Source organism: Gymnoscopelus microlampas (assembly GCF_963454915.1).
Source record: "Gymnoscopelus microlampas genome assembly, chromosome: 21".
In the NCBI taxonomy this organism is placed as follows: domain Eukaryota; kingdom Metazoa; phylum Chordata; class Actinopteri; order Myctophiformes; family Myctophidae; genus Gymnoscopelus; species Gymnoscopelus microlampas.
The window spans coordinates 22,317,608-22,341,761 of NC_139958.1; the positions used below are offsets into that span (position 1 = coordinate 22,317,608).

A 24,154-nucleotide genomic window follows, 5' to 3' on the forward strand; every position below is an offset into this window, starting at 1 on the left:
GAGACACATACGTATATTGCACAGGTATTTGGCGGCATGGCCAAATCCAACATTGTCTTGGAGGTGCAAACAACACAGGTATCAGTGTTGCGATTGTGAGACCGAATTGTATACAGTGATGAGTGATATCTTTTTCTGCCCTAGTGGCTTTAGAGTTTGTACCTACCGCACAGACAAAGCAGGTGTCATGCCAGGTAAATCCCAGAGCTTCCAAGAACTTATCTCCTGCCTCGATGGGGAAATCACACCCATGGCAACTGGTACCAAACAGCATGTAGTAGTCTGCAGAGAAGGTGTTCTTTAGCATTCACTGTGGCTTTTCTTTACAAAGTGAAATCCTCAGTGATAATTTATCCACACTGTGTTAGTTCTAACTCCTAGTGTACAGTACAAACAACCCCTGCACAGTACATTAGTGTAAAGTATAAATGAGTTTTAACCAAATACATGTATATACTCTCAGTTAATTTGGTGTACAGCTCAAGGAAGGTTATAATCATCTCTTGTAAAAAGAAAATTGCACAAAAACAAACTAATAGACAAAAAAATCTAAACAAACACATTATATGACACACCTAGTTCTTCTCTTAAATGTATCTACTTTTTTCCTCTGAATCTGTAATCTAATCTAGTCCGATGTTGATGTCTGACCAGTGTCTGACACCAGATTCCTGTGTTTTTTCGGAATGCATTAAAAACTGATTGACCAATAAAACAATGGCATCAGACTCTGTGTGCAAGGGCTCTTGGTCTCGTACCTCTTTCACAGTATGGCTGTCCATCTTCCATATGAAATGTATTACTTCTGATTGGTAGCTGGCAGGAGGCACATACAAAACAGGACACGTGCCAGGTCTGTTTCAGGGCGTTCATCACCTCCTGCATAAATAATATAGAAATACATATACAGTGAAATCATAACGTATTAAATCTTAATGAAAACTCCATATGTGGCTGAAATAAATACTGTTTTATGTACTTTTCATGATGATTCATGGTGCACTTTTTGTTATTTGTGCCAACAAGTCTAAACAATATATATAAATATTCCAGATAAAGTGAAAGGTATGTTATGCTATAATGATCCCCCAAGATATATGATGACGTTAAAGTTAGCTTTGACCTGCTTAACCTTTATGTGTTTGACCAGTACATGTGCTGGTTCACTCTCATATATTACAAAGCTGCATTTGAGTGAGTTTAATTTGGTACATTCAGAGGAGGTTAATTAATCAAGTTTTAAACATAGAATATAAAGTGCCATGAAAAATATTTGCCAGTGTGCACAAGAAATTTGGCACTGATCGGTCCAGTGGTTTATGAGATTACCCACGGGCAGGCAGTCAGACAGACAGACAGACAGACAGACAGACAGACAGACACGCACACGCACACGCACACGCACACGCACACACACAAAGACCATCTTCTAGACTAGACGGCCACCACATAGGAGCCATGCCACATGGTAATAATACTTGTAGTGGTGGTCTTCACTCACCCCTAGGATCTTCTGCTGACAGCGGTTGCAGCTGGGAGCTAGAAACTCCTCATAGCAGTGTGCACAGTACACCTGACCCCTCTCCTCCACAAAGCCACATTCTACCAGGGAAGCATGGCAGTGGGCACAGTTGAATTCCTCCGGGTGCCACGACATGCCCATCGCCACCAGGAAGGGGCCCCTACAGAGAACAAGCAGGGGACAGAGTTTTAGAGACACCAAATGATTGGTACAGCTTTCTATAATCTTATTGTAAAGAGGTGTATTCGTTTTATTTTAATGAATACAATGTTATTTTAACCAATCTGTATGGTAGAGTGTGTTAATACAATATAACTAGCACCTCTGCAGTGGTTGGATGTGGTCTTTCTAGTCTTCAATTGAGAAATGTAGACCCTTGTGTTGGGTAGGACAACTACTGTTTGACAAGTAGTACTGCCTGAAGGTTGTAAGCACATATTTCCCCTAACCAAGTGGGAACTTCTTATTGGCACAGTGGCACATTTGGTCTCTGCAGGATATCCGGTTTGAGTCTCAGGTAGACATGAAAGTTGTGGATTGCAGCTTTAATTTATATTTTATCTACTGGCCGAACAATGTTAAAAGTGAAAAAAAGATTAAATTAAAATAAAAAATAAGCTCAGTATATTATGCACTGAATTCCAGCACTTCCACTGGAAAAACAATTATCGAAAAACTTGATATTGTTTTAAATGAACACTGATGCCTAATTTATCTTGTGTCCCATGCTGAAATTAGCTTGTCGTACGACTATATACAGTATACGTCAGGCTTGATGCTGTTGTTTACCTGATGATGTTGTTGCATTTGCTACACATGGGGGTCCGCGTGCCAGCAGGGATGTGCTCAGCCCTCTGCACCAGAGTGTCCAGGTCCTTTTGGTGTGGCTGTGGGATGGGACGGTCTGGGCCTTTGGGGACAGTAGTGTTGGTAATGTTGCCGAATGAAGGAGCCGGCCCTCCCTTAGGAAAACCTAAGATACAGTATGAAGATGAAAGCGTTGGTCAGATTATTTAAATACTGTACAACAAACAGCAAACTTAGCTCAGCATTTTGAGCTATATGCGACACATCAAGTGTATCACATCTTTGCAAAATATAAAACACAAATGAGGCATAGCAACAATAAATAATATATTATGATGATGATGTCACTTATTATTATTACAATCTCTGCATTTTGCAGACACTCTTCTCCAAAGCGAGTTACAAGTGCAAGAAGGCATGAACCCTAGTCAAGAAACGAGTCAAAGAAAACAATTTAGTGCTACAAATAACTAGGATAACAGGTAAACATCAAACCGAGCATGTGTCTAGCATCTATCTAAATAACATACATAGCATTTGTGGACAAGCAGAGAGTATAATGTCTGTCTAAATAGCATAAGGTATGTGAAGTAACCAACATGTATCTGAATAGTATAATTAGCATCAACTGTCAAAGTGACTTTGCATTCCCCTACAAAAACAGGTGTGCACAGTATACAGGTGTCAAATATTCTTCTCTCTATCATCCATGTGTGAAGCATGGAACAGCTGGGCACATCTACACCGCAGCGGCTAAACAATGGATCAATGTTTCACAGGAGGGGAAAAGACTTTCCCAGAGACAGAAAAGACACCTGGAAAAATAATCCCTCTCCTCTCCTCTCCACCTCTCATAAAAAGAGAAAAAATACTTCCTAGAGGGAGGTCAAAATGTTAGCGTCCATCGGGGGGGACAGTTGGGGGGCAAAGGGAAGAAGGACAGAGACAGTATTGAGACAGAGGGCACCATCTTCAAGGACTAGTCACTAGAGGGTCAACAGTCAAGAGCACCCCCCCTCTCCCCTATTTCCTCATAACCAAGAGCAAACTGACTGAATAAACATAACCAGGTACTGACGGGGAGGTGAGAAGAGAAGGAGAGTGACAGAGGGGCAGCGACGAGAACAACTGGTTACAGAGAAAACCTGGCCTCATAATATAGAGCAGTGATTCAGAACGTTAAAGTGATGAAATGGGCCAGTCTGCATAATAGCACTTTTATGTTTGGTACTGCAAGAATATTTTGATGCCAATACTTAAATATATATATCTACATTGTGGTATTGCTACTTAAAAAAAAAATCTAAGTTCTTCTTCCTGGGGGTGCAACAGTTAATAGAACCAATACATTTTAGCAATTAAAAGAAATTATCGATAATCGACACGATAATTACAAAATAATCGATTAATAATCGATCCCTATTTTGGGCCTGTAATTATATGCTACTTTAAAAAGTTTTAAAAAACGACTACAAGTTACAAGCTCACAACGCGTGGTGATGCGACATATTGTGAGCTTGTAGATCAGCTATTTTCACTATTTTTGCACGCCGTTATGTGACAAATTATATAATAATGTTTACTGATTTGTTGAAATATACTACATTTTAAAATACATTTTAAAAACCTGCTTCTCAACTATTCGGTTAATCGAAAAAGTAATCCATAGAATAATCACTAAAGAAATAATGGATAGTTGCAGGCCTTCTTCTTCTTCTTCTTCCACCACCACTAGATGGAAGCGATGTGGAGCGTAGATAAGGAGGCAGGAGGAATGGCCATGATGTGCAAGACGTGTGACTGTGACAGGCTGCAGGCACAGACTGGAGATCTGTATCCACATTCTAATTGAATCACGGCCCGTCTGCTCAAAACTCTGCTTCCAGTCAACCCCTCTCTGCCTCCCTGGTCTGGTAACACTGGTCATTTTAGCTCACAGCTCACTCAGTCGATGGCTGCATGGCCACAGCATCGAGCAGGACAAGGGTGGACAGGACAGGACAGGACAGGACAGGACAGGACAGGACAGGACAGGACAGGACAGGACAGGACAGGACAGGACAGGACAGGACAGGACAGGAGTCACAGGACAGGACAGGACAGGACAGGACAGGACAGGACAGGACAGGACAGGAGTCACAGGACAGGACAGGACAGGACAGGACAGGACAGGACAGGACAGGACAGGACAGGACAGGACAGGACAGGACAGGACAGGACAGGACAGGACAGGACAGGACAGGACAGGACAGGACAGGACAGGAGCCATGTTGTCGCTGTCAGGCAGAAACCTTGTACACTGTATGTCCAAAACCGCTACTTTTCAGGAAAAGGAAAACTGTGTTCCAATGGATCCAAAATACAGTAGCTGTTATTTAGTCACAAGCTCTTGGCAATACTTTTCATTTCAACATTTATAAAAAATCCACAGACTCAAAAAATCAAAAACAGCCATCTACAAGCTCATGCGTTGTGCTGCGACACATTGTGAGCTTGTAGATCAGCTATTTTCACTTCTTCTGTGCAACACTCTTGTGTGACAATGTAGGGCATACTGTATGTTGAAATATCGTCTCTGTCGGGTGGAAACCTCATGTCCAAAACTGTTACTTTTCAGGATTCAAATAAAAAAATAGCACATCGACAAGCTTAAAACGTGTCGCTTCGCCCTGCGTTTCGAGCTTGTAGATCTGCTACTTTTGATACTTTTGTGTGACGCTGTAGTAGTATGATCAAGCAGGGCATTCATTTATGAAAAAAACACAACAAGTTAAAATATGGAGATAAGGGGTTTCTGCCCGACGGCAATGATATTCACATACAAGGTTTCTGCCGGACGGCGGTGATGTTGATGTTTTATGGAATAGACAGGAACTGACAGAGAAGAGGCATGATGGGGATGATGGGATGACTCATCCTTTGCAACAGTCTTATCTGTACATGATAAACATCTGGGGGAAGTACTCTGGTCTGTCACCAACGCTGCTGTCACTCTGCTTTTACTATACACAGATGGCCCTGCAGCTCTCACACTGCATGGCATGGGGCACTGGGCTTTTTAACCCATTCAATCCGGGAACGCATTGGCACAGAGTGCCGCGCTATGAGTTTGTAGATCTGCTGTTTTTTAATAGTCAAAGAAATCTAAAATGAAATCTAAAATGACAGAGATCGGTTAACCACTTAAAACCTCTGGACTTAGTAAAACCAATAAATGCTAGAACTCAGAAGCTCTGGTCATACAATTTCTGTACACATAAGAAGATACAGTACATACAGGGTGTTAGGGTGTTTTTCCTACCGATCTATCACGTTCATACCTCTTAACAGAGGCCAAATATTATTAATGCACGCAAATACTTCCTGGCAAGATTTGGCTCACTTCCACACGGTCAGTATGAGCAATGTGGTTGTTTACTTGAGCTCAAATGAGTGTTAATCTGATACATAAAGCATCTCACAGAGACCCGACTATGGTCTCTGCTACTTTCACCCTATGGCTCCTTTCAGTGGTCATTACTTAAAAGCCTCTAGGGAGGGAGGTTAGGTTGGGCAGGCAGGGGACCTCACTAGCCCCACACCCCACACCCACACCACTGCAGAGAGAACATACTGGATCTTTTCATGTATGCACAGTATCAGTGGTGGAAAGTAACTAAGTACGCTTCGTTTACTCAAGTACTGTACGTTGAGGTACTTTTACTTTACTTGAGTATTAAAGAAATGTCCAGCATTTTATACTTCTACTCCACCGAATCTCAGAGGCAAATATTGTACCTTTTACTCCACTCCACTTAGTCTATAGCCGATCTACACATCGCGATGCATAAGCTATTTATTTTTTAAAGATATTTTTGGGCCTTTTTCTGCCTTTATTTGATAGAATACAGTAGACTGACATGAAGACTGAAATGGGGAGAGAGAGATGGGGAGTCACAAGCAGCAAAGGTCGTCGGGAACGGGACTCGAACTCGAGCATTAGCAGCCGCCCGGGCCTGCATTAGCTCTTTTTGAAAGATGTTGACACATTTTGACCTGTCCCGGGTAGCTCAGTCGGTAGAGCTCTCACCTTTGGACCACAAGGCCATGGGTTTCAATCCTGGGCACCACCAACTCAGCGTATGAGTAGCGTGGCTTGGGTGCAGCAAGTTGTGCAGTAAGTACTGGGTAACTACTGTGAGCTGATGGTAGGTGTGGCGCTCCATCTCAGCAATCCATCTCCCAGTGGTCTAGCATATTGTAACGGGGATAGACTCTCCAACCTACTTACTTACTTATACTTATACTCCACCACATCTCAGAGGCAAATATTGTACTCCACACCGATCTACAACACGACACATTCTGTATTTGTGAAAGATTCTTTTAAATGGGACATCCTGCATAATGAGTACTTTTAGGTACATTAAGTACATTTTCATGCCAATACTTTTGTTACTCAAGCAAAATGTTTAATAGAGGACTTTTTTTTAACAGACTATTTCTACACTGTGGAATTGCTACTTTTACTTCCACCACTGCACAGTATGAGTGCATACTACTGTCTTACTAATGGTAAAGACCCCTGCTTGATGCCTCTTAAATATTTACTCTGAGCGGCCTCCGATCTCATGACCTGGATTATAGCCCTGCTTAAAGAGCAGCCTCCTGTAAAATAAGATCAAAATAAACTAAACTATACATTTCACAATCCATTTAACTAAGCGATAGTGGAGGTGAAAGCTCTTAAGTTGTGCTCATTAGCTGAACAGCACTCATTTTATAGAGCTCGTAAGCTTGAACGACTCAGTATCAAACATCTTATCTGCTATAAAAGTAATGACTGAGAAATTAGGGTTTACTATAGCATGGCGCTGCCCTCTAGAGACCAAAAGAAGCAACTACAGATTGACAAGCTCCAGCAGTAACGCCTGTCAAGTCAACATCTGCAGTCTCCATACCGAGATGAAACAAGCCTGAAGTTGCTTGATTCAGTATTTGATCAGACAAGCCCCCGACCTATATAAGCCCATTCAACTTCAAATTCTATATAGATTGAAAACACATATCCCTGATATTTAATGGGGAGACCTTCATTTTTAGATTATAGTTATTTCATTATTTAAATATTTTCTGTAATGAAATGTTGCATCAAGAAGTCATGCATGAAATCCATGAAGTCCATGCATGAAAGTCCAACATACTTTGTTGTTCAGCAAAAAGAAAAAATAGGCAATCTACTTTGTCTGTTTTGCTAGTTTTTACATTTTTTTAAATAAAACATTTAGAAAAATATAGAAACGTTTTTGAAAATGTTCACCTATAATGACATGCCCAAACATTGGGATGCCAGAGCTGAAGAGGTCAAATGTGAATATGGCACACCCTTAAAGAAGCATGGCATTGCTTGTTGACTAAAATCAATGATCAAAACTCACACCTCGGGAGTTACAACAAGCTTTACACTATTACTGTGATGCACTATCATACAATCAAACAAGTACAGTATAATGAACGCTACACTAACAAACAGAAGAAAGAACCAACTAGTGCTGTTGAACTTTACTTTTGAGCCAGGGTGAGGTGTGTGGGTGTGTTGACTGTACCTGCTGGACCTCCGGCCTGCCAGGGTTTGCTCTGTGCTGCAGAAGGGCTCTTGAACATGGATGGAGGCACAGCGTTGCCATTCCTTGGGGCCCCAGGCGATTTGGAAAATGTCTTTGCTGGAGACGAGACATGGGTGCCGGGAGTGGCGTCTTCAACCACTTCACTAGGGAATAAATAAGAGTCACTCCATATGGATCACAGATCACTACACATAAGCACACTGCAAAATTGTGTTCATTGAATGAGTGTAAACATTTTATTTTGAAAGATGTATTTTTAAACTCTCAAAGAGAAAATGGATTTTGCAACAAACAAACACACATGAACGCACGCAGATGCATGCATGCATGCATGCACACACACACACACACACACACACACACACACACACACACACACACACACACACACACAAATGAATGTACAAACGCAAGCAGATGCACACACACGCACGCACGCACGCACAACACACATGAACGCACGCAGATGCATGCATGCATGCACACACACACACACACACACACACACACACACACACACACACACACACACACACACAAATGAATGTACAAACGCAAGCAGATGCACACACACGCACGCACGCACGCACAAACACACACACACACACACACACACACACACACACACACACACACACACACACACACACACACACACACACACACACACACACACACACATACTGTATACACACTTTTCTCCCCATGGCAAAGACAGTAGTAGTAGTAGTACTGTAGCTACCAGACCACACAGCAAAATAAGGAGTGTTAATGTAACCCTTGAGGTGTAAGGGTGGGGGTTTAACTGGGATTTCACTGTGTGAGATAGGGTGTGTGTGTGTTTGTTCAGGACTCTCTACACTGCATTCGCAGCTTATGTCAACTGACGCCGTTCACAGTTCACACTGTGTTTGCTGTTGCAACAGCCACCATGGTTACATGCTGAGATGTCACAGCTGTTCGCCCGCCATATCAACACCAAACCATCAAGAAGACACCACCACTGTCCGACTGCAGCCATGACAGTTTCTCCCTGTGGCCAGGCCCTGAATCGCTGGTTCTCACCGTGGCGTCTGAGGACAGCCCAGGGGTCCTTGAGGGGGTTCGAGGGGGTCCCTCGGGGGCCCAGCAAAACATATTGATGGTTAGGAACCAAAATGGACCCTTTTGAGTGTGTACTGTAGATCTGAGAGTGTATAGATGTGTTCAGTCTTTGTACATTTGTACACTCTCAGAGTTAAATTGACCCTGAGGATATAAGGTGAAAGTAGCAGACACCAGTTCTCTGTTTTTATCTCCCAGAGATTAAAAAAAATCCTATCAAATGGAGGTCCGAAGCCTTATGCATATCAAACCGGGGGTTCTTGAAATTAAATAGATTGAGGATCACTACCCTAAAAGAAATTGGCTTCGGGGGAAAGAGGGGGGGGGGTAGTTCGACATAGAATAGGGTCTGTTGTGACCGGGCTGACTGCAAGTCGTCCCACCACAGATACTAAACATTACAATCAATTAGCAGGAAGCCCCAGTGACAGACTGGACCAATCGAGCCAGTTATGGGCTGCATTGATTGAATTAAAAACTGTGTGTGATGAAAACCATGGGCAGATTGATCCAATAAGGTCTTACAGCACTGTCTGGTGTCCAGATGGCTCATCAATAAGATACACACAGGAACAATTAGAGCTGCCGCTGTCAATTTCTCTGAGCCTCGATCTAGGTTACCCTCCTAATTCCCTCATCACACTGAAACACTGGGAGAGACTGCACTCCACTATAAAGCAACATGGTATTATGAGTCAGTGATTCCCGGGAGAGAGACCTACCGAGCTAAAAAGTTTGGGAACCACTGTTAAGCTACGCTCACGTACGTTCACAAAAAGGTTATTATTCGCACTGCCTGTCTGGAGACAGCGGCAGCCTGTGTGTTAAACCAGTGGTTCTCAACGTAGGGTCTGGGGACCCCCAGGGGTCCTTGAGGGGGTTCCAGGGGGTCCCCAGCTAAATGTGTTAATATACCATCAAATTTAGTTAATCCACTTTAACCCTATATACATCGGCTATCTGAAAATAGCCTATCTACAAGCTCACGTCACAACGTGTCGTAGATTTCCATTTTTGAAAAATCTTGAAAGAAATGTGATGACCACCGCCACAAACAGACATTCAAGTACATATCTTTTTGACTATACAAGGAAGACGCTTGAAAGAAATGTGCTTTTGTAGGTTTTCATATATCCAATGCCAAATTGTGATTTGAAATGAAAATGTTATTTATGTTGAGGGAAAGCATTCAGATGCTTCAGAACTATTATAACAACCTATTTAATTCAAACCGGGAAAGCATGTGTGTAATTTTAGATTTTTGCGTTGGTTATTCAAAAATAGCAGATGTACAAGCTCACTTTGTACAGCATTTTTGAAAAACCTTGAAAGAGTGAGAACTACTGATTTAGAAGGCATTTGTAGAATCGGCCACAGGTGGGTTAGGCATTAACGATGCAATAAGGTCACTCTGTATTTTCCATGCATTTTGAGGGTATATGACTATATTTGCTTGGCTAGGCTTGTGTACATAATTCAATTATTTCATAATTGAATGATACACCTGGGTTACCACAGACAGCCATGATCTCATCTTAACCTGCGGCTTAATTCCAAGGCAAACATCCATGAGTTCCTTCAGTAAACAATTGTAACCTCTTCCATAATACTGCTAGAGAGAAAACTGTAGCTTCTTATGCTTCATTTATACTTAGCTGCGCACCAGTGTCATATGTGTCAACATTTTGCCATGTGATCGTAAATCAACATTTAATAATTAGTAATATTACTATTCTATACGTGTGGAGTGAAATTGATGTATAATGTAATGCCACAAGACTTGACATAATTATAAAGAGAGACTGGTTTGGTGTTTGGTGTGACTGGCAGAGTACTGATGAATATTAAACTAAATAAATGACTGGAAACCATAATATTCATATAATTTCATATCATTGATCTTGTATTGATACATTTTATATATTGTTATAGTACTGTAGTTATAGTTTGTTTGTAGAGTTTCTTTTGTCAATTAATTAATACAAAATTAGACTTGCCTTGATAATACTGCCCTCTACTGTCTGAAAATGTCAATACACAAAAGAGATTATGGCTGAAAATATGGTATTACTTAAAAGAGACTACAGTATACACCATGGTGTTATGAACCGTTTCCTTTCTGCCATAGACTTTGATTGCTTTTCACCATACATTGTTTCCCAGGAAAGCGAGAAAGAGAGGAGGAAAATAAAGAACAGGAAATAAAGAACAGTTGAAGTAAAGAGAAAGATTTTATTGAGACAAAAAAAATTATAATCAAAAATCAAACAAGGCTATTGTGTTAGTGTACAAAAGAGAAATACATAAAATACAGAAGTACACATAGTAAAAGTATGTAGAAGATAGGTAGAGAGCAGTGAAGTCAAAGTCCTAAGGCAGTGAAGATTTAAAATCCTGAGTGTTAATGTAATTCTGACAGTGTAAATATTTACTCTCAGAGTTAAATACTATAATAATACTCAGGATTTTGCAGTGCAGTGCTGTAAAGTATAGTGTACATCTACACTAGTCCATTATAATAACAGTGATTTTCTATTTTAACATGCTCCTTTCAATATATATATTTCATGAACACTGACACATACTTGCATGCAGCTATTGCACCTGATCACTTCTTGAGAGAGACGTGATAAGATATTACATCTAAGTGATAATACGCTGTGAGCAAGTCAATTCAATTCCAAAGTGCGTCTATTTTCTCATACCCAACTTGTTCACAACCTGCTTATACTACAACTAACTTGAAATATCGCCATAATTGCCAAAAATATCAAATGTTACATTATTACATTAGAAAAGCCTTCCATGGTTCTTATTCCTTGATTCAATGTAGCTTCAGTAATTCTTGTCACCCAGGTGTTGCTAATTACGAAACAGATTCACACAGATTCAGGTTCATTAGAAAAAGATTGTACATTAGGGTGTGTGTACTGAGAGTTTTTTAGTTTTGAACAAATTCTACAAAAACCCTGTTCTCTCCGTTCTCATTATCCAATCAGAATGATCTATTTGCCCTAGGTGGTCTGTGTGTATTATTCTGTGCCATAGTGTAAGGACCGATAAAGACATGCTACAGTACGACAATGCTACCCAGAGAGAGAAAGTTATATTAGTGGCCAAGCATGAATAAATAAAACAAAACAAAACAAAACAAAATACTGATGAACAAAAACACTATAGTCTACTGCACGTTGAGCACCCGTGCTGAAACACCATGATGCCAATCCCTCAGCTTGTTGTACTGTTGTCCTACAAGTTCTGTGTCCAACTTGTTCACCCTGATCCACCCCACAAGACAGCAGGAAAGCAGGAAAGGAGAAGAAAAGGAGAAGAAGGAGGAGGAACAGAAGGAAGGAATGAGGACACGGAAGATGACATAGAAATAGTGGAAAGGAAAAGGATTAGAATTACAGAAACACAGGAAACAGCCAACTTAACAAAATATAATGTGCCCACCTCTCCTTAAGACCGGGAGAGCATCTGTGTCATTTTAGATTTCTTTGGCCATTCAAAAATAGCAGATATACAAGCTCGCGCTATGAGCTTATAGATCTGCTATTTTTGAAAAATCTTGGAAATATGTGCAAATCTTTGAATATATATATATTTTTAAAGCGAACATTTGTAACTCAAATCTTTGCTTCTGGGAGTCCCTGGAACAAAATATTTTTGATATAGCACCACTGATATGGCAACATGCGTTTTTCTGAAAACTGTTAGGATTTAGAAGACGTTTTTAGATGCGTTTCCGGATTGGAAGGGTTAAATGCCTAATGCCCAATTTATGCTTTGCTGTACGGTGGTGTCGCGTGGCCGAACATAGCAGATTTACAAGCCTGTGGGCTTGTAGATCGGCTATGATCGGCTCGCGACTCTGTCGTCCAACAAAGTATAAATCGGGCTTAAGACAGAATCATAAGGTACCCCTGCCTTATGAATAGTGCATTCAGCTACATCGCACAGACGGGAGTCTATTTTTGGCAGGCTCTTATTACCCTCAGAACCACTTAATTACCCTCAATTTCACTGAGTGACATGCTGATTGGTCAGGAAAACGGGCTCGTTTCTTCTGCAGATTGAAGCCCGGTTCATACTCCGGTGTACGATGGAATACACATTAACCCTTTAAGACCTGAGGCAGCGTCTAAAAAAATTAAAAATCCTAACAATTTTTCGGGAAAAAATATTAAAAGAATATTTTCACGATTTTTCAAAAATAGCAGATCTACAAGCTCGTAGTGCGGCACTCGGTGCCGCGCTATGAGCTTGTAGATCTGCTATTTTTGAATAGCGAAAGACATCTAAAGTGAAACAGATGCGTTCCAGGTATCAATGGGTTAAGCATGACGTTGCTGTCAGGCAGAAACCTTGTATATCCATATTTCAACTGCTTTCGTTTTTTCATAAATGAATGGCCTACGTTGTCGTACAAGAGTGCTGTGCAACACATTCCAGTTATGAGCTTGTAGATCAGCTAGTTCAGCTGTTAAGTTAAAGTGGTTAATTCTGTCTGTTGGTTATATTTAACAACGAAAAGTATTAACGAGAGCTTTTAACTAAATAATAACTCCGTGGGACCCATTGGAGCACGGTTATTTTTATTTTTTTTCTGAAAAGTAACAGTTTTGGACACAAGGTTTCCACCCGACGATAAGTGACTAAAGGGCAGAGAACAGCAGTCTTGCCATATTGTTGCTGTCGGGTGGAAACCTGTCCAAATCTGTTACTTTTCAGGATTCAATTTTTTTTTTTATAAAATAGCAGATCTACAAGCTCAAAATGCGACACATTTTGAGCTTGTAGATTGGCTATTTTTGCTACTTTTGTGTGAAAAGCTACAGTATGACAAAGTGGGGCACTCATTTACAAAAAAACATAAAAAGTTAAAATATGGAGATAAGAGGTTTCTGACCAACAGCAACGATATGCAGATGCTTCATCTGGCTTGAACTGCATCCAGTGAAGTGCTCCTCCACAGGGAGACATTTAGATGTGGCTACTACTACATTTAACCAAGCATGATACTGTGAGGTCCACAGAGCACCACTCTGAATGAGATACAGTACTCCTGAGAGGATGAAAGCCAAGTCTCAATCTAAATCCTCTGTGATCAATCAAAGAGCACACACACGCACACACTTAGGCGCACACACACACACACACACACACACACACACACACACACACACACATACTACAGTACTATTATAGAACTGTATATACAGTAATTACACTAACATGCGCACGCACACACAGTCGCACACAAACACATGCTCACACACATGTATCCCCCCCCCGCCCCCCCCACATACACACACACACACACACACACACACACACACACACACACACACACACACACACACACACACACACACACACACACACGTGCAATGTGATTATAATTATAGACTTACTTCTTCTCTGCTCCTTGTTCTGCAAAACAATCAGAAGGACAGACACTGTGAACTCATTCACTCACTGAGTATTATAACATGCACAGTAAATGACAGTGGGGATGCACAATGTCAGGCAGCAATGTGTAGGGGTGTAACAGTTAATCCAACTATTTTTTTTTAAATCACCCTTTTTCTTTGCGAAGAAGACTAGCAAAAATAGCAGATCTACGAGTTCACAAAACTTTTGCAGAACACCATTGTACATCAAAGTATAAAATCAGGATTAAATGGTTAATCAGACTAAGTGATTTCGTTGATTATAATAAATCAATTCAATTTATTTTGTGTTGATTTGTTGATATATAGAATAAAATAAAATGACCCGCACATCGTCTACACTTGGACAATAGGGACAACTTTATCTAAGCAACGTTTCAGTCAACAGACCTTCTTCAGGCATCTGATACAGTATATAAAATACAAATACCTTATATAAAAAAAGCATCTTTATTGAGTATTTGATTAATTAAAAAAAGTAATCGATAGAATTACTAAGAGAACACTGAGATAATACTGGATAGCTGCAGCTCGGGTAATGTACACCGTCCTCTCCCCACGGTATAGCAATCCTACTCCAGATCATTCTGATGGCTGGTGCCAGTAACACCATGTGTGGCACAGTCATCACTAAACAGGACAACCAGATCCTAATGGGACGTCCCGACCCGTCTGCGCATTCATTACAGCTGTACAAACACTTCTGAGCATGGATTCATATGGACTATGAACAGCTCCATACATACTGCACTCTCCACACAGCGATGTCAGTGGGGAATGAGAGGCAGGGGGAGAGAGACAGCGATGCCGAAAATAGCAGATCTAAAAACTAACAACGCGTAGCGAACGTGACGATTCGTGAGCTTTTAGATTGGCTATTTTCGGTGCGAGACACCGGCGTGCGGCTAAGTATAAATTAGGCGTGAGGATCATGCAGGATAACATGTCAGCCATGTGTCATTATGTATTATTAGAGCAGGCTTAGACATGCGCCCGCACGCGCGCACACACACACACACACACACACACACACACACACACACACACACACACACACACACACACACACACACACACACACACACACACACACACACACACACACACACACACACACACACACACACGAGGTGATGACAGTGAGATGGAGATAATGGACACTTAGCCCCAGAGGGACTACCAACATCACACTACCCTCCACAGCTGACTTATGTAACTGTCCATGTCGCTACAAGTCAAAGGGGGACTTCATACCATGAGAAGACGCAAAAATGTAAACATAATGAAAGCATAACTTGCTCATAATTATTAACATAAGGTGATGCTGATTATCTAATAACATGGAGAATGGTAATTAAGCAGGTCTTTAAATGGATTTTGCCCAACAAAGTCTGATTTTAAAGACTTAAACCACAACTGTTTGAGTACATGGGTCTCAACCCTCAAATGAAACAAAGGTTGATTAGTTAAGAGAAAATTGCCAAAGCATATGTAAATCAGAGTCTTTCATCTCTCTAATCTTTGTAGTGTTCTCCTTGTAGTGTTCTGTAATCTTTGTAGTGATCATTGAAACCATATTCAGCACGCTGCTTGATGCTTAAAGGAGCATTTCACCCCTGGAAGAAACTGCAATCACTCAATGGTAATAGTATTTGTAGTAGATAACAGTAGCACAATTTAAAATTTGCACCCTATGGCCAGAAAAATAATGAAATCTGTGTGTTTGACTAGCTTTTGACTGGACTGCTTATTACTACAATGACCATAATGCTTTTGGTGCACTGCCCCTCCTTGTGGCAGGGGAGGTGCGGTGTGGGTGGGATCTCCAACAACAACGTTGAAACAGCATGGCAGTGTTGCCATGTCTGCTTATTATAAGCGGCTTCTTTCTAAAATGTAGTTGATATTTGGGCTTGTATCCAAATGTTTTGATTGTTGTTTAAACCAGTGGTTCTCAAAGATGTTCATGTATTTTTCCACGGACCCCGATCTGAAATTATATTTTGTGCCAGGAAGCCCCAACCAAATATGTGTTGTTAAACAATTAAAAAATACTCCACATTTTGCACTTTTTTCCCCTCAAGATTTTTTGGAAAATAGCAGATCTACAAGCTCACAATGGGTAACATCGCAACGTGTTGTGAGCTTGTAGATCGGCATTTTTCAAATATATAATATCCCATGTTAAAGTGCTCTTGGCTTAGTTATCTTCTTTTGGGCTTGTTTTCATAGACCTGGTTTCTTATTTCTTTCACAATATCTGGCAACACTGGAAGTCAGTTTGTTTACCGTCTCCACGTTGTATTTGGATTCTTTCAGGCTTGCGCTTATGAAACACTACACAGGATTATTATTTCATGTCAACATTCAAGTACAACTATCAGAAGATGTAACTCAGGTAAAGTAATGCGTCACTCTTCAAATTTAACAAAAGGTCCGCGAACAAATGCGCAGTTTGGGCTGTTTTCTGTGTTCTGTTGTGTCTAAAATCTCTGGCAGGAGGGGGGCGGGGGGCTGTCCGCTGGCTGCATGACGCGTCGAGACAACATGTAGTGCGGAAAGGAATGATGTAACATCTCGTGACGTAAATAACGTCACGAGATGTTCGAAGATTACTATATATCTCAAAACACAGATCATTCACAAAAATAATAATAATTGAGTCCTAAACTTCATTACCATTGGGTCAGTTTCTTCCAGGGGTGAAATGTCCCTTTAACACATATACTGCCAATCCCGAGATATCTCGGGACATTAAATCCACCCGTTCTGCGTATCCCGAGATATCTCGGGATCGTCTTTTTATGTGGTTTGATAACGAAAAAAAATGTTTTTGGTACCATCCTTGATTTTTTTTTTCTTCCCCATGACGCTTCCGACCCATCCTATGAGAAAATTTCCGACAACCGTTTCCGGTTCGTTTTTTATCTTGAAAAAACAGTTTTTCCCTGGTTTTGGCTAAAGATCATGGTTTTCACACGGTTTAAAAAACGAATGGTAAGCTCCGGTTGTATTTTCTTTTCTTTGATCGACGAACGGTTATCCTCTTTGTGTTTAAAAACGATCTGATAGCCGATCGGAGGCTAAGCTAATCTAATATGGCCGGTGGGGAAACGTCACAGCCACGTCACAGCCAAACGGATATGACGTTTGCAGCCTCTTTTAGCCGCTGATACCACAGAAGAAGAAAAAGAAAAAAAAGTGTAAACATTATGAGGGCTCGTACGTCCGTCGTTGCTGTTTATAAACACCATCCGATCGCGGATTTTAATGGATATCATTTTTTTGTGAACGGTTCAAAAGGCTATAAAACTCAAAAACGCTGGCAGTGGGTGAGTACCTTATGAATAAACTCTGGCAGGGAATGTGTTAAACATGAATCAAAGACAGGAAACAGAACTATTGTTTAAAGAACTGGTTCTCAATGTGGGATCCCTCAAGGACTCCCCCAGGGGTCCTTGAGAGGGGTCCAGGGGGTCCCCAGGCAAATGATTGATAGCTAGAACCAAATGAATCCTTACAGTTCATTTTGGTTCCATTTGTTCTCTCTCAGAGTAAAAATAATACTTAGTATTTTACAGTGCAGCTTGGGCTCCCAGAGATAAACATCATATCAAATGGGGGTCCATGGCCTAACGCATATCAAACTGGGGGTCCTTGAAATCAAAAGGGTTGAGAATCACTGGTTTTAAGGTGAGCATTATTAAGCTGGTACCCACCGTTCTCAGTGCCAGTGAGCTGGGCGAGGATACGGAAGGAGCGTGACTGGGAGGTGCCTGTGCGTGGGTGCCAGTCCTCTGTGTCCTCAATCAGACGCTTCTTACTGGCATCACTGTGGCTCACCTCAGGCTCCATACCAGGCTTTCTGAGAGGTACACACAGTTAAAAGACATGGTCAGTATCTCTGTCTGTAAATATCTCTATCTTTAGAAGACATGAATGAATACAGCCAATACAAAATGCTAGTACAACACAATTAGATCAATTGATCAAGGTCATCACTGCCTGATTAGTTGTTAAATGTTAATTGTTTAGCTTAATTAAAGTCCCCCTCCAGACACATTTTTAAGTATATTAAAACATTCTCTGCTATGATTAATATTTAATATGTTTTTTTTTAATAACCTTGCATACTGGACAATGATAGGTTCAGGGGATTGGTCACATGTTCCCATTTTGAGGAAGTATAGCGAAGCAGCCCACCTCCACTGGACGAATGTCAAAAGGACATTCTGGTGCTCAGGTTCTGAACATAACAATCTGTATAGTCTAGTCTAAATCATAGTGTTGATTGGAGGGGGAGTTTAAAGTAAAAATGCTGCCATCACATAACCACATTCATACTGTATACACATCTATAAAAGGCCGTCCACACAAAGCACTATAATTACAACTATATCATGTATGGACTCTGCCATCTACTTGATTTAGAAAGATTTGTAAAACTATATATTTATAGTTGTAGTGCTTAGTGTGGACGGCCCTTAACCCTGATATTAGAATTAACAGAGAAACACAAGTGTTACACTCTTTCAAGTGCTTCAAAACCAATCAATACACCAGCTGTAGGTTTACCAGTCCAAAACTCCTGTACACATGTGCATGTGTACACACTAACAAAGACACACACACACACACACACACACACACACACACACACACACACACACACACACACACACACACACACACACACACACACACACACACACACACACACACACACACACACACACACACACACACACACACACACACACACACAAAAGTACAAAACACTCCTCTCCATACACGCATTGTGTAATGGCTGTGCTATAAAGTGCAGAATGAAGGGCATGTTTCACAGTGTGAAGTGACTGTTGCTAGACCTCAGATTTACCTCCTAGGTTTAACTGGAGGTGGAATTCTTGTATTGAGAATAGATAGATGGAGAAAGGAAGAAAAGCAGAAAAAGAATCAGAAACTCAAGGTTATAACGTACAGAGTGCAGTTTGCATAGGGAAAAATATAAAAATATAAAAGCCACTGTGAACTTTACTTACTTAACACATTTCTGTGGCTCACTATTAAGAGAGAGAGAGAAAGAGAGCGAGAGAGCGAGAGAGAGAGAGAGAGAGAGAGAGCTGTCAGCTAATTGAGTAAAATGATTTATAAGTCAGAAAAATGTAAAATTGTATAAGTCAGAGACAATCATAGTATGAATTAAAGCAGCTGGTTAAACGGTAGAGCAAGATGGTTATGTTTACATGGAATTCACTGTACAGGACAGAAGCGCTTCAGTGTTGATATGGACGGTATTTATGTGTGAAAATGGAAGTGACCATATCTTGCCACAAGGTGGAACTACTGGGCTTTATTTGGTACTTCTGAATCCGTTATGGAATCCAATATGGATGGATACACAAATACTGTGAACAGTTCTCCATGTCACTGTTCAAGTGCGTGTAATTTTAATTTAGCAAACATTTGCTCAATGTGTGTGTGCACAGCTTGTGTTAAATGCGTTAAGGTGAAGGGTGATCAAGGTGAATAGAGAGGCAAGTCTATTCTTAGCCACACAGTGACATTCAGTGGTGGAAAAAGTACTCAACCCTAATACTTGAGTTTGAGTTCAAAGTATAGATACTCGTGGTCAAATACGACTCAACTACAAGTGAAAGTTGCTCTGTCAAATTTGTACTTGAGTTAAAGTGAGTATTTGCTTTTAAAAATACTTCAAAACTACAAATTACAAAGTACATTTTATTTTTAATATCAATGCATTGATGTATTGAATTTGAAAACAAATGAAATCTAAACAATAGATTTTAGTAGTGGAAATAGCAGATCTGCAAGCTCACAACATGTCACATCGTGATGCATTGTGAACTTGTAGATCAGCTATTTTCACTATATTTGAAATACGGCTATTGTACTTTTTTCCCCCTCGTACAGATACTCAAACTTAAGTACAGTACTCAACAAAATGTACTTTGTTACTGTCCACCACTGGTGGTGACATTACAGTATTGTTGGCAGTGATTTGACTGTGGCCTTGACACCGTACTGACAACAGTAGCAGATGGAACCAGACAGATGTAAATGCCAACAGTCCTGCCTGCCTTGGGTGTAAATACAGTGATAGCATACATGGATCAAAACGCCACGGGAGGAATGAATGGACCTTATGACCTCACCTCGCTGGCCCTCATGTGGAAGTCTCTGCTGTACGACGGTGTCGCACGTTAAAAATACCCCCATTTACAAGCTCACGACACGGCGCATAGCGACGCATTAACCCACTAAGACCTGAGGCCGATTCTGCAAATGTCTTCTAAATCCTAACAATTTTCTGAAAAACTTATGTTGCTACTGTATATCGGTGGTGCTTAAACATTTTCATGTCAAGGACCCCCAAAATTATATGTATTTGGTCGCCGACCCCCACATCTCAAAATATTTTGTTCCAGGGACCCCCCAGAAGCAAAGATTTGAGTTAAAAGTGTTTGCTTTAAAAATAAATATATTCAAAGATTTGTCACAAATTCTCAACATTTTTGAATAGCCAAAGTATAAAATAATGGTTAAAGTGGCTAAAATCTAAAAATGACACAGATGTTTTCCCAGTTTTAATGGGTTAAGTGAGTTTGTGGATGGGCTCTACTTGTAGATTGGCTTGTAGATTGGCTTGTGTAGTTAACTTGCCATGATGTAACCCGCGAGGTATCTTCAATAATTTCTCTGTTCAATTCAATATATTCTCATTGACTTACATTGCATGGTGAAACAGGTCTCAAAGTCACCCTTTTAGCACAGGAATGAACGCAAACAAATTTGGATTATGCCAATCAATACAATTTAAAAATGACTATTTGAATTAGGAAGAAACTCTGGATCCGGATCCCACCATGCAATGTAAGTGAATGGGGAGAATATTTTGAATTCTAATAAACAGAGCCACTATTGAAGATATCTCACCAATATTTGGGGTTACATCATGGCAATGTAACTACAGTACACAATCCAAACCTCTACCAACGTTTACCTTTGCTTTCAGCCTTCTAGTTGGTTATTTACTGTAAATGGATTCAGGGATTATTTGACTGTTGAGTAAGTAGATCAGTATGAATGTGAGATTCAAGGGGTGAGGTGACAGCATGCCTACTGTAATTATTAACTGTAAAAGGGTGAGAGCTCAGTATCACATGCCACACTGTACACATCTACAGCAGTAGCAGACATAGTGTAGACTGTACAGTACAGTAAGTGTCATCACTAACTTGGTCTCTGCCTCTTCCCCATCCTAAAGTAGGAAAAAGGGAAATTGAAAAAGGATGAAGCAAGGCAAGTAGCAGAAATAGAAAGGTAACAGCCCTAAAACCAAAAAGACCCTTCTGAGAGGATGTGCAGGTCAAAAGAAAGAATGCAGGTCAATACCCTCAGATGCAATGCACACACATGCACAGTCATGAACAAACATGAATGCTGTACTTACTTTGGTGCACTGACAAGACAGCTCAGAGTTGCTGGGCAAGATTTAAGATTTGTTGCGCGCAGATGTCATGTGCGGAAAATAGCTAATCAAGTATAAATCAAGAGTGGAAAAATACTGTAGCTCCTTAGAGACTTAATGAATTATAGCACGGGATAATAATAATAATAATGTTTATGAAATGATTGACCCATTATGATGGATATTGTATTATCCTTGAACATTAATGTCAATGTCCATCAGCCACTGATACTGTACGTGCTGCAGAACGTTTTTCATCAATTCAGTTGTTTTTGTTGCTTATCGCGATATGTTGACAATTACTCTAGCAAGCCAAGCCAAGTCCAGATTAAGAGATTCAGAGAACATTCCTAGTAGCATACTATTTTAAGAGTTATAACATTTATGTCCACCGCATGGAGAGAGGTAAATTCTACACTTATTGAAGACTTATCGAGTTACAGCAGGCCACTGCGCAAATCTGGTCACTTAAGCCAATGAACTTTACTTGCTTTTCCTGGCATGATCAGATAACAGAAAGTAAAATCAAGTGACACATCTCTCTTGAGGCCAGGCCAGCCCAGCCGTCCAAACCCATCCAGTCAAAACAAACATTGCTCCACCAAGCCTAGCCCGGCGCACTGCAAATTAACTCTGCTGCTGGTCGCTACAAGCATAGAGCTGCCAGGACTATGGACTAATTAGAACCAAGTGTCACACACAAGTAGTGCAGCATTACACACAGACTGGGTGTTTGGCAAGACTATTAACCCCACTGTCAATTAGAGGGAGGCAGGCAGTAGCAACAGTTTGCATGTTGCTTGCCCTCTGTTCTCCTTCCAACTTCCCTACAGCAGATTGGGACAAGATGTGCAGCACGCCTTGGCTTTTTCCTCTTCATGTAGCTGTGTGAAGAGTTGGGGGGTTCTGGCCTGTGTCTGTGTTAGCTTTTTAAATGAGAGACATCTTTTGGGGTTGAAATAAGCCACGAGGCAATGGGGGAGCTGTCTGTTGGAACGGAAGAATTTATTTTCTGCAATATGCTGTATCTTCTCTCTCCCAGGTAGTCTGCATTGCAAGGCAGTAGAGGCAGGGAATGTACTGAACATACCGAAGAATGCACAGCGATTCTCTGAAAAAGTAGATCCTTCTACAACAGTATGTAAGCTTCTATCTTAATGCACCTAATGGATCTTTTGTATCATGTTGGCTACTGTAACGCTTTTACCCCCTGGGGATCAATGAAGTGAAAACTAATCCAATAACACAGGGAAGAAAGGAATGGGGCGAAAGAGTCTATTACAGCAGGTATGGTTGAGATATCCTTCTTTGAGTGAAAAAGAGGCCAAATGCAAGCACATGTATAGGAGGGGTTTCCCTGTTTGATGGATGGCACTTACCCATTGAACTGTTCTGCCTGCCCCTGGCTTTCCAACAGACCCCGCCTCTGACCGACCGCCACCTCACAGGCATTGAGATTGGAGTAGAGGTTGATAGGTGTGTTATAGACAGAGGGCTGTGGGACAGTGGGAGCGGAAGAGGAGGAGGAGGAGGAGGGGGGGGCTGTCACTCTGGCTGGAGAGGAGGAGTTAGATGAGGAGGAAGAGGCAGAAGGGGAGGTGAAGGCAGAGCGGCCAGAGCTGCCGGGCCTGATGGGAACAGAGTTGGCCGCGGTCGGGGGGGCCGGAGACCTCGACTTCAGGGGGAACGGGGGCTGCGGTGGCTGAGAGGGGGCAGCCGGCGTGAAAGCAGATGTTGCAGAGGGGATGGAGGCCACTTTGGGGGCAGTCATGGAGGAAGCGGGGCTACTACCAACACTGCGCACGCCGCCAAAAGGGCGGGCTGTCTTGTTGTAGGCAGCGCTGGGCTGGGGAGAGGGTCTGGTGTATGTGGTGCTCGGTGCAGGGTGGGTGATGGGAACAGGCTTAATGATCTCCTGAGGTTCGTCCTACACAAACGTGGGGGGAAAACACAATTTGCGCAAACACACACACACACAGCAAATCCCACAGTGAACTCATGCAGGCAAAATGCCCCAAACCATCATGCCACAGTGTTGCGTAAAAACCACTTAAACCCTAGAGTCCATATTCTGGGAAAGATATTCTAAAAAAGAAGTTTGACGAAAATAGGCGAACATTCCGCGAAAATAGCGGCTCTACAAGCTCACAACGCGTCACGTTGTGAC

At 41.3% G+C, this 24,154-nt stretch overlaps 1 protein-coding gene across 6 annotated transcripts in view; it reads right to left on the reverse strand.

Moving 5' to 3' along the window:
• Positions 1-24,154, reverse strand: part of pdlim5b (PDZ and LIM domain 5b) — a 79,736-nt gene that overhangs the window by 1,482 nt on the left and 54,100 nt on the right. The window contains exons 5-14 of one of the 6 annotated variants that reach the window (XM_084047755.1): positions 21,755-21,777; positions 19,538-19,558; positions 19,375-19,401; positions 18,215-18,360; positions 14,457-14,475; positions 7,915-8,078; positions 2,312-2,495; positions 1,502-1,682; positions 759-879; positions 167-282 (exon numbers count right to left, since the gene is read on the reverse strand). In XM_084047755.1, coding sequence (XP_083903881.1) covers positions 167-282; positions 759-879; positions 1,502-1,682; positions 2,312-2,495; positions 7,915-8,078; positions 14,457-14,475; positions 18,215-18,360; positions 19,375-19,401; positions 19,538-19,558; positions 21,755-21,777 — 1,002 coding nt within the window. Of the gene's footprint in view, positions 1-166; positions 283-758; positions 880-1,501; positions 1,683-2,311; positions 2,496-7,914; positions 8,079-14,456; positions 14,476-18,214; positions 18,361-19,374; positions 19,402-19,537; positions 19,559-21,754; positions 21,778-23,366; positions 23,915-24,154 lie in introns of all 6 variants that reach the window. The other 5 variants (XM_084047752.1, XM_084047751.1, XM_084047756.1 and 2 more) reach the window with 5 other exon arrangements.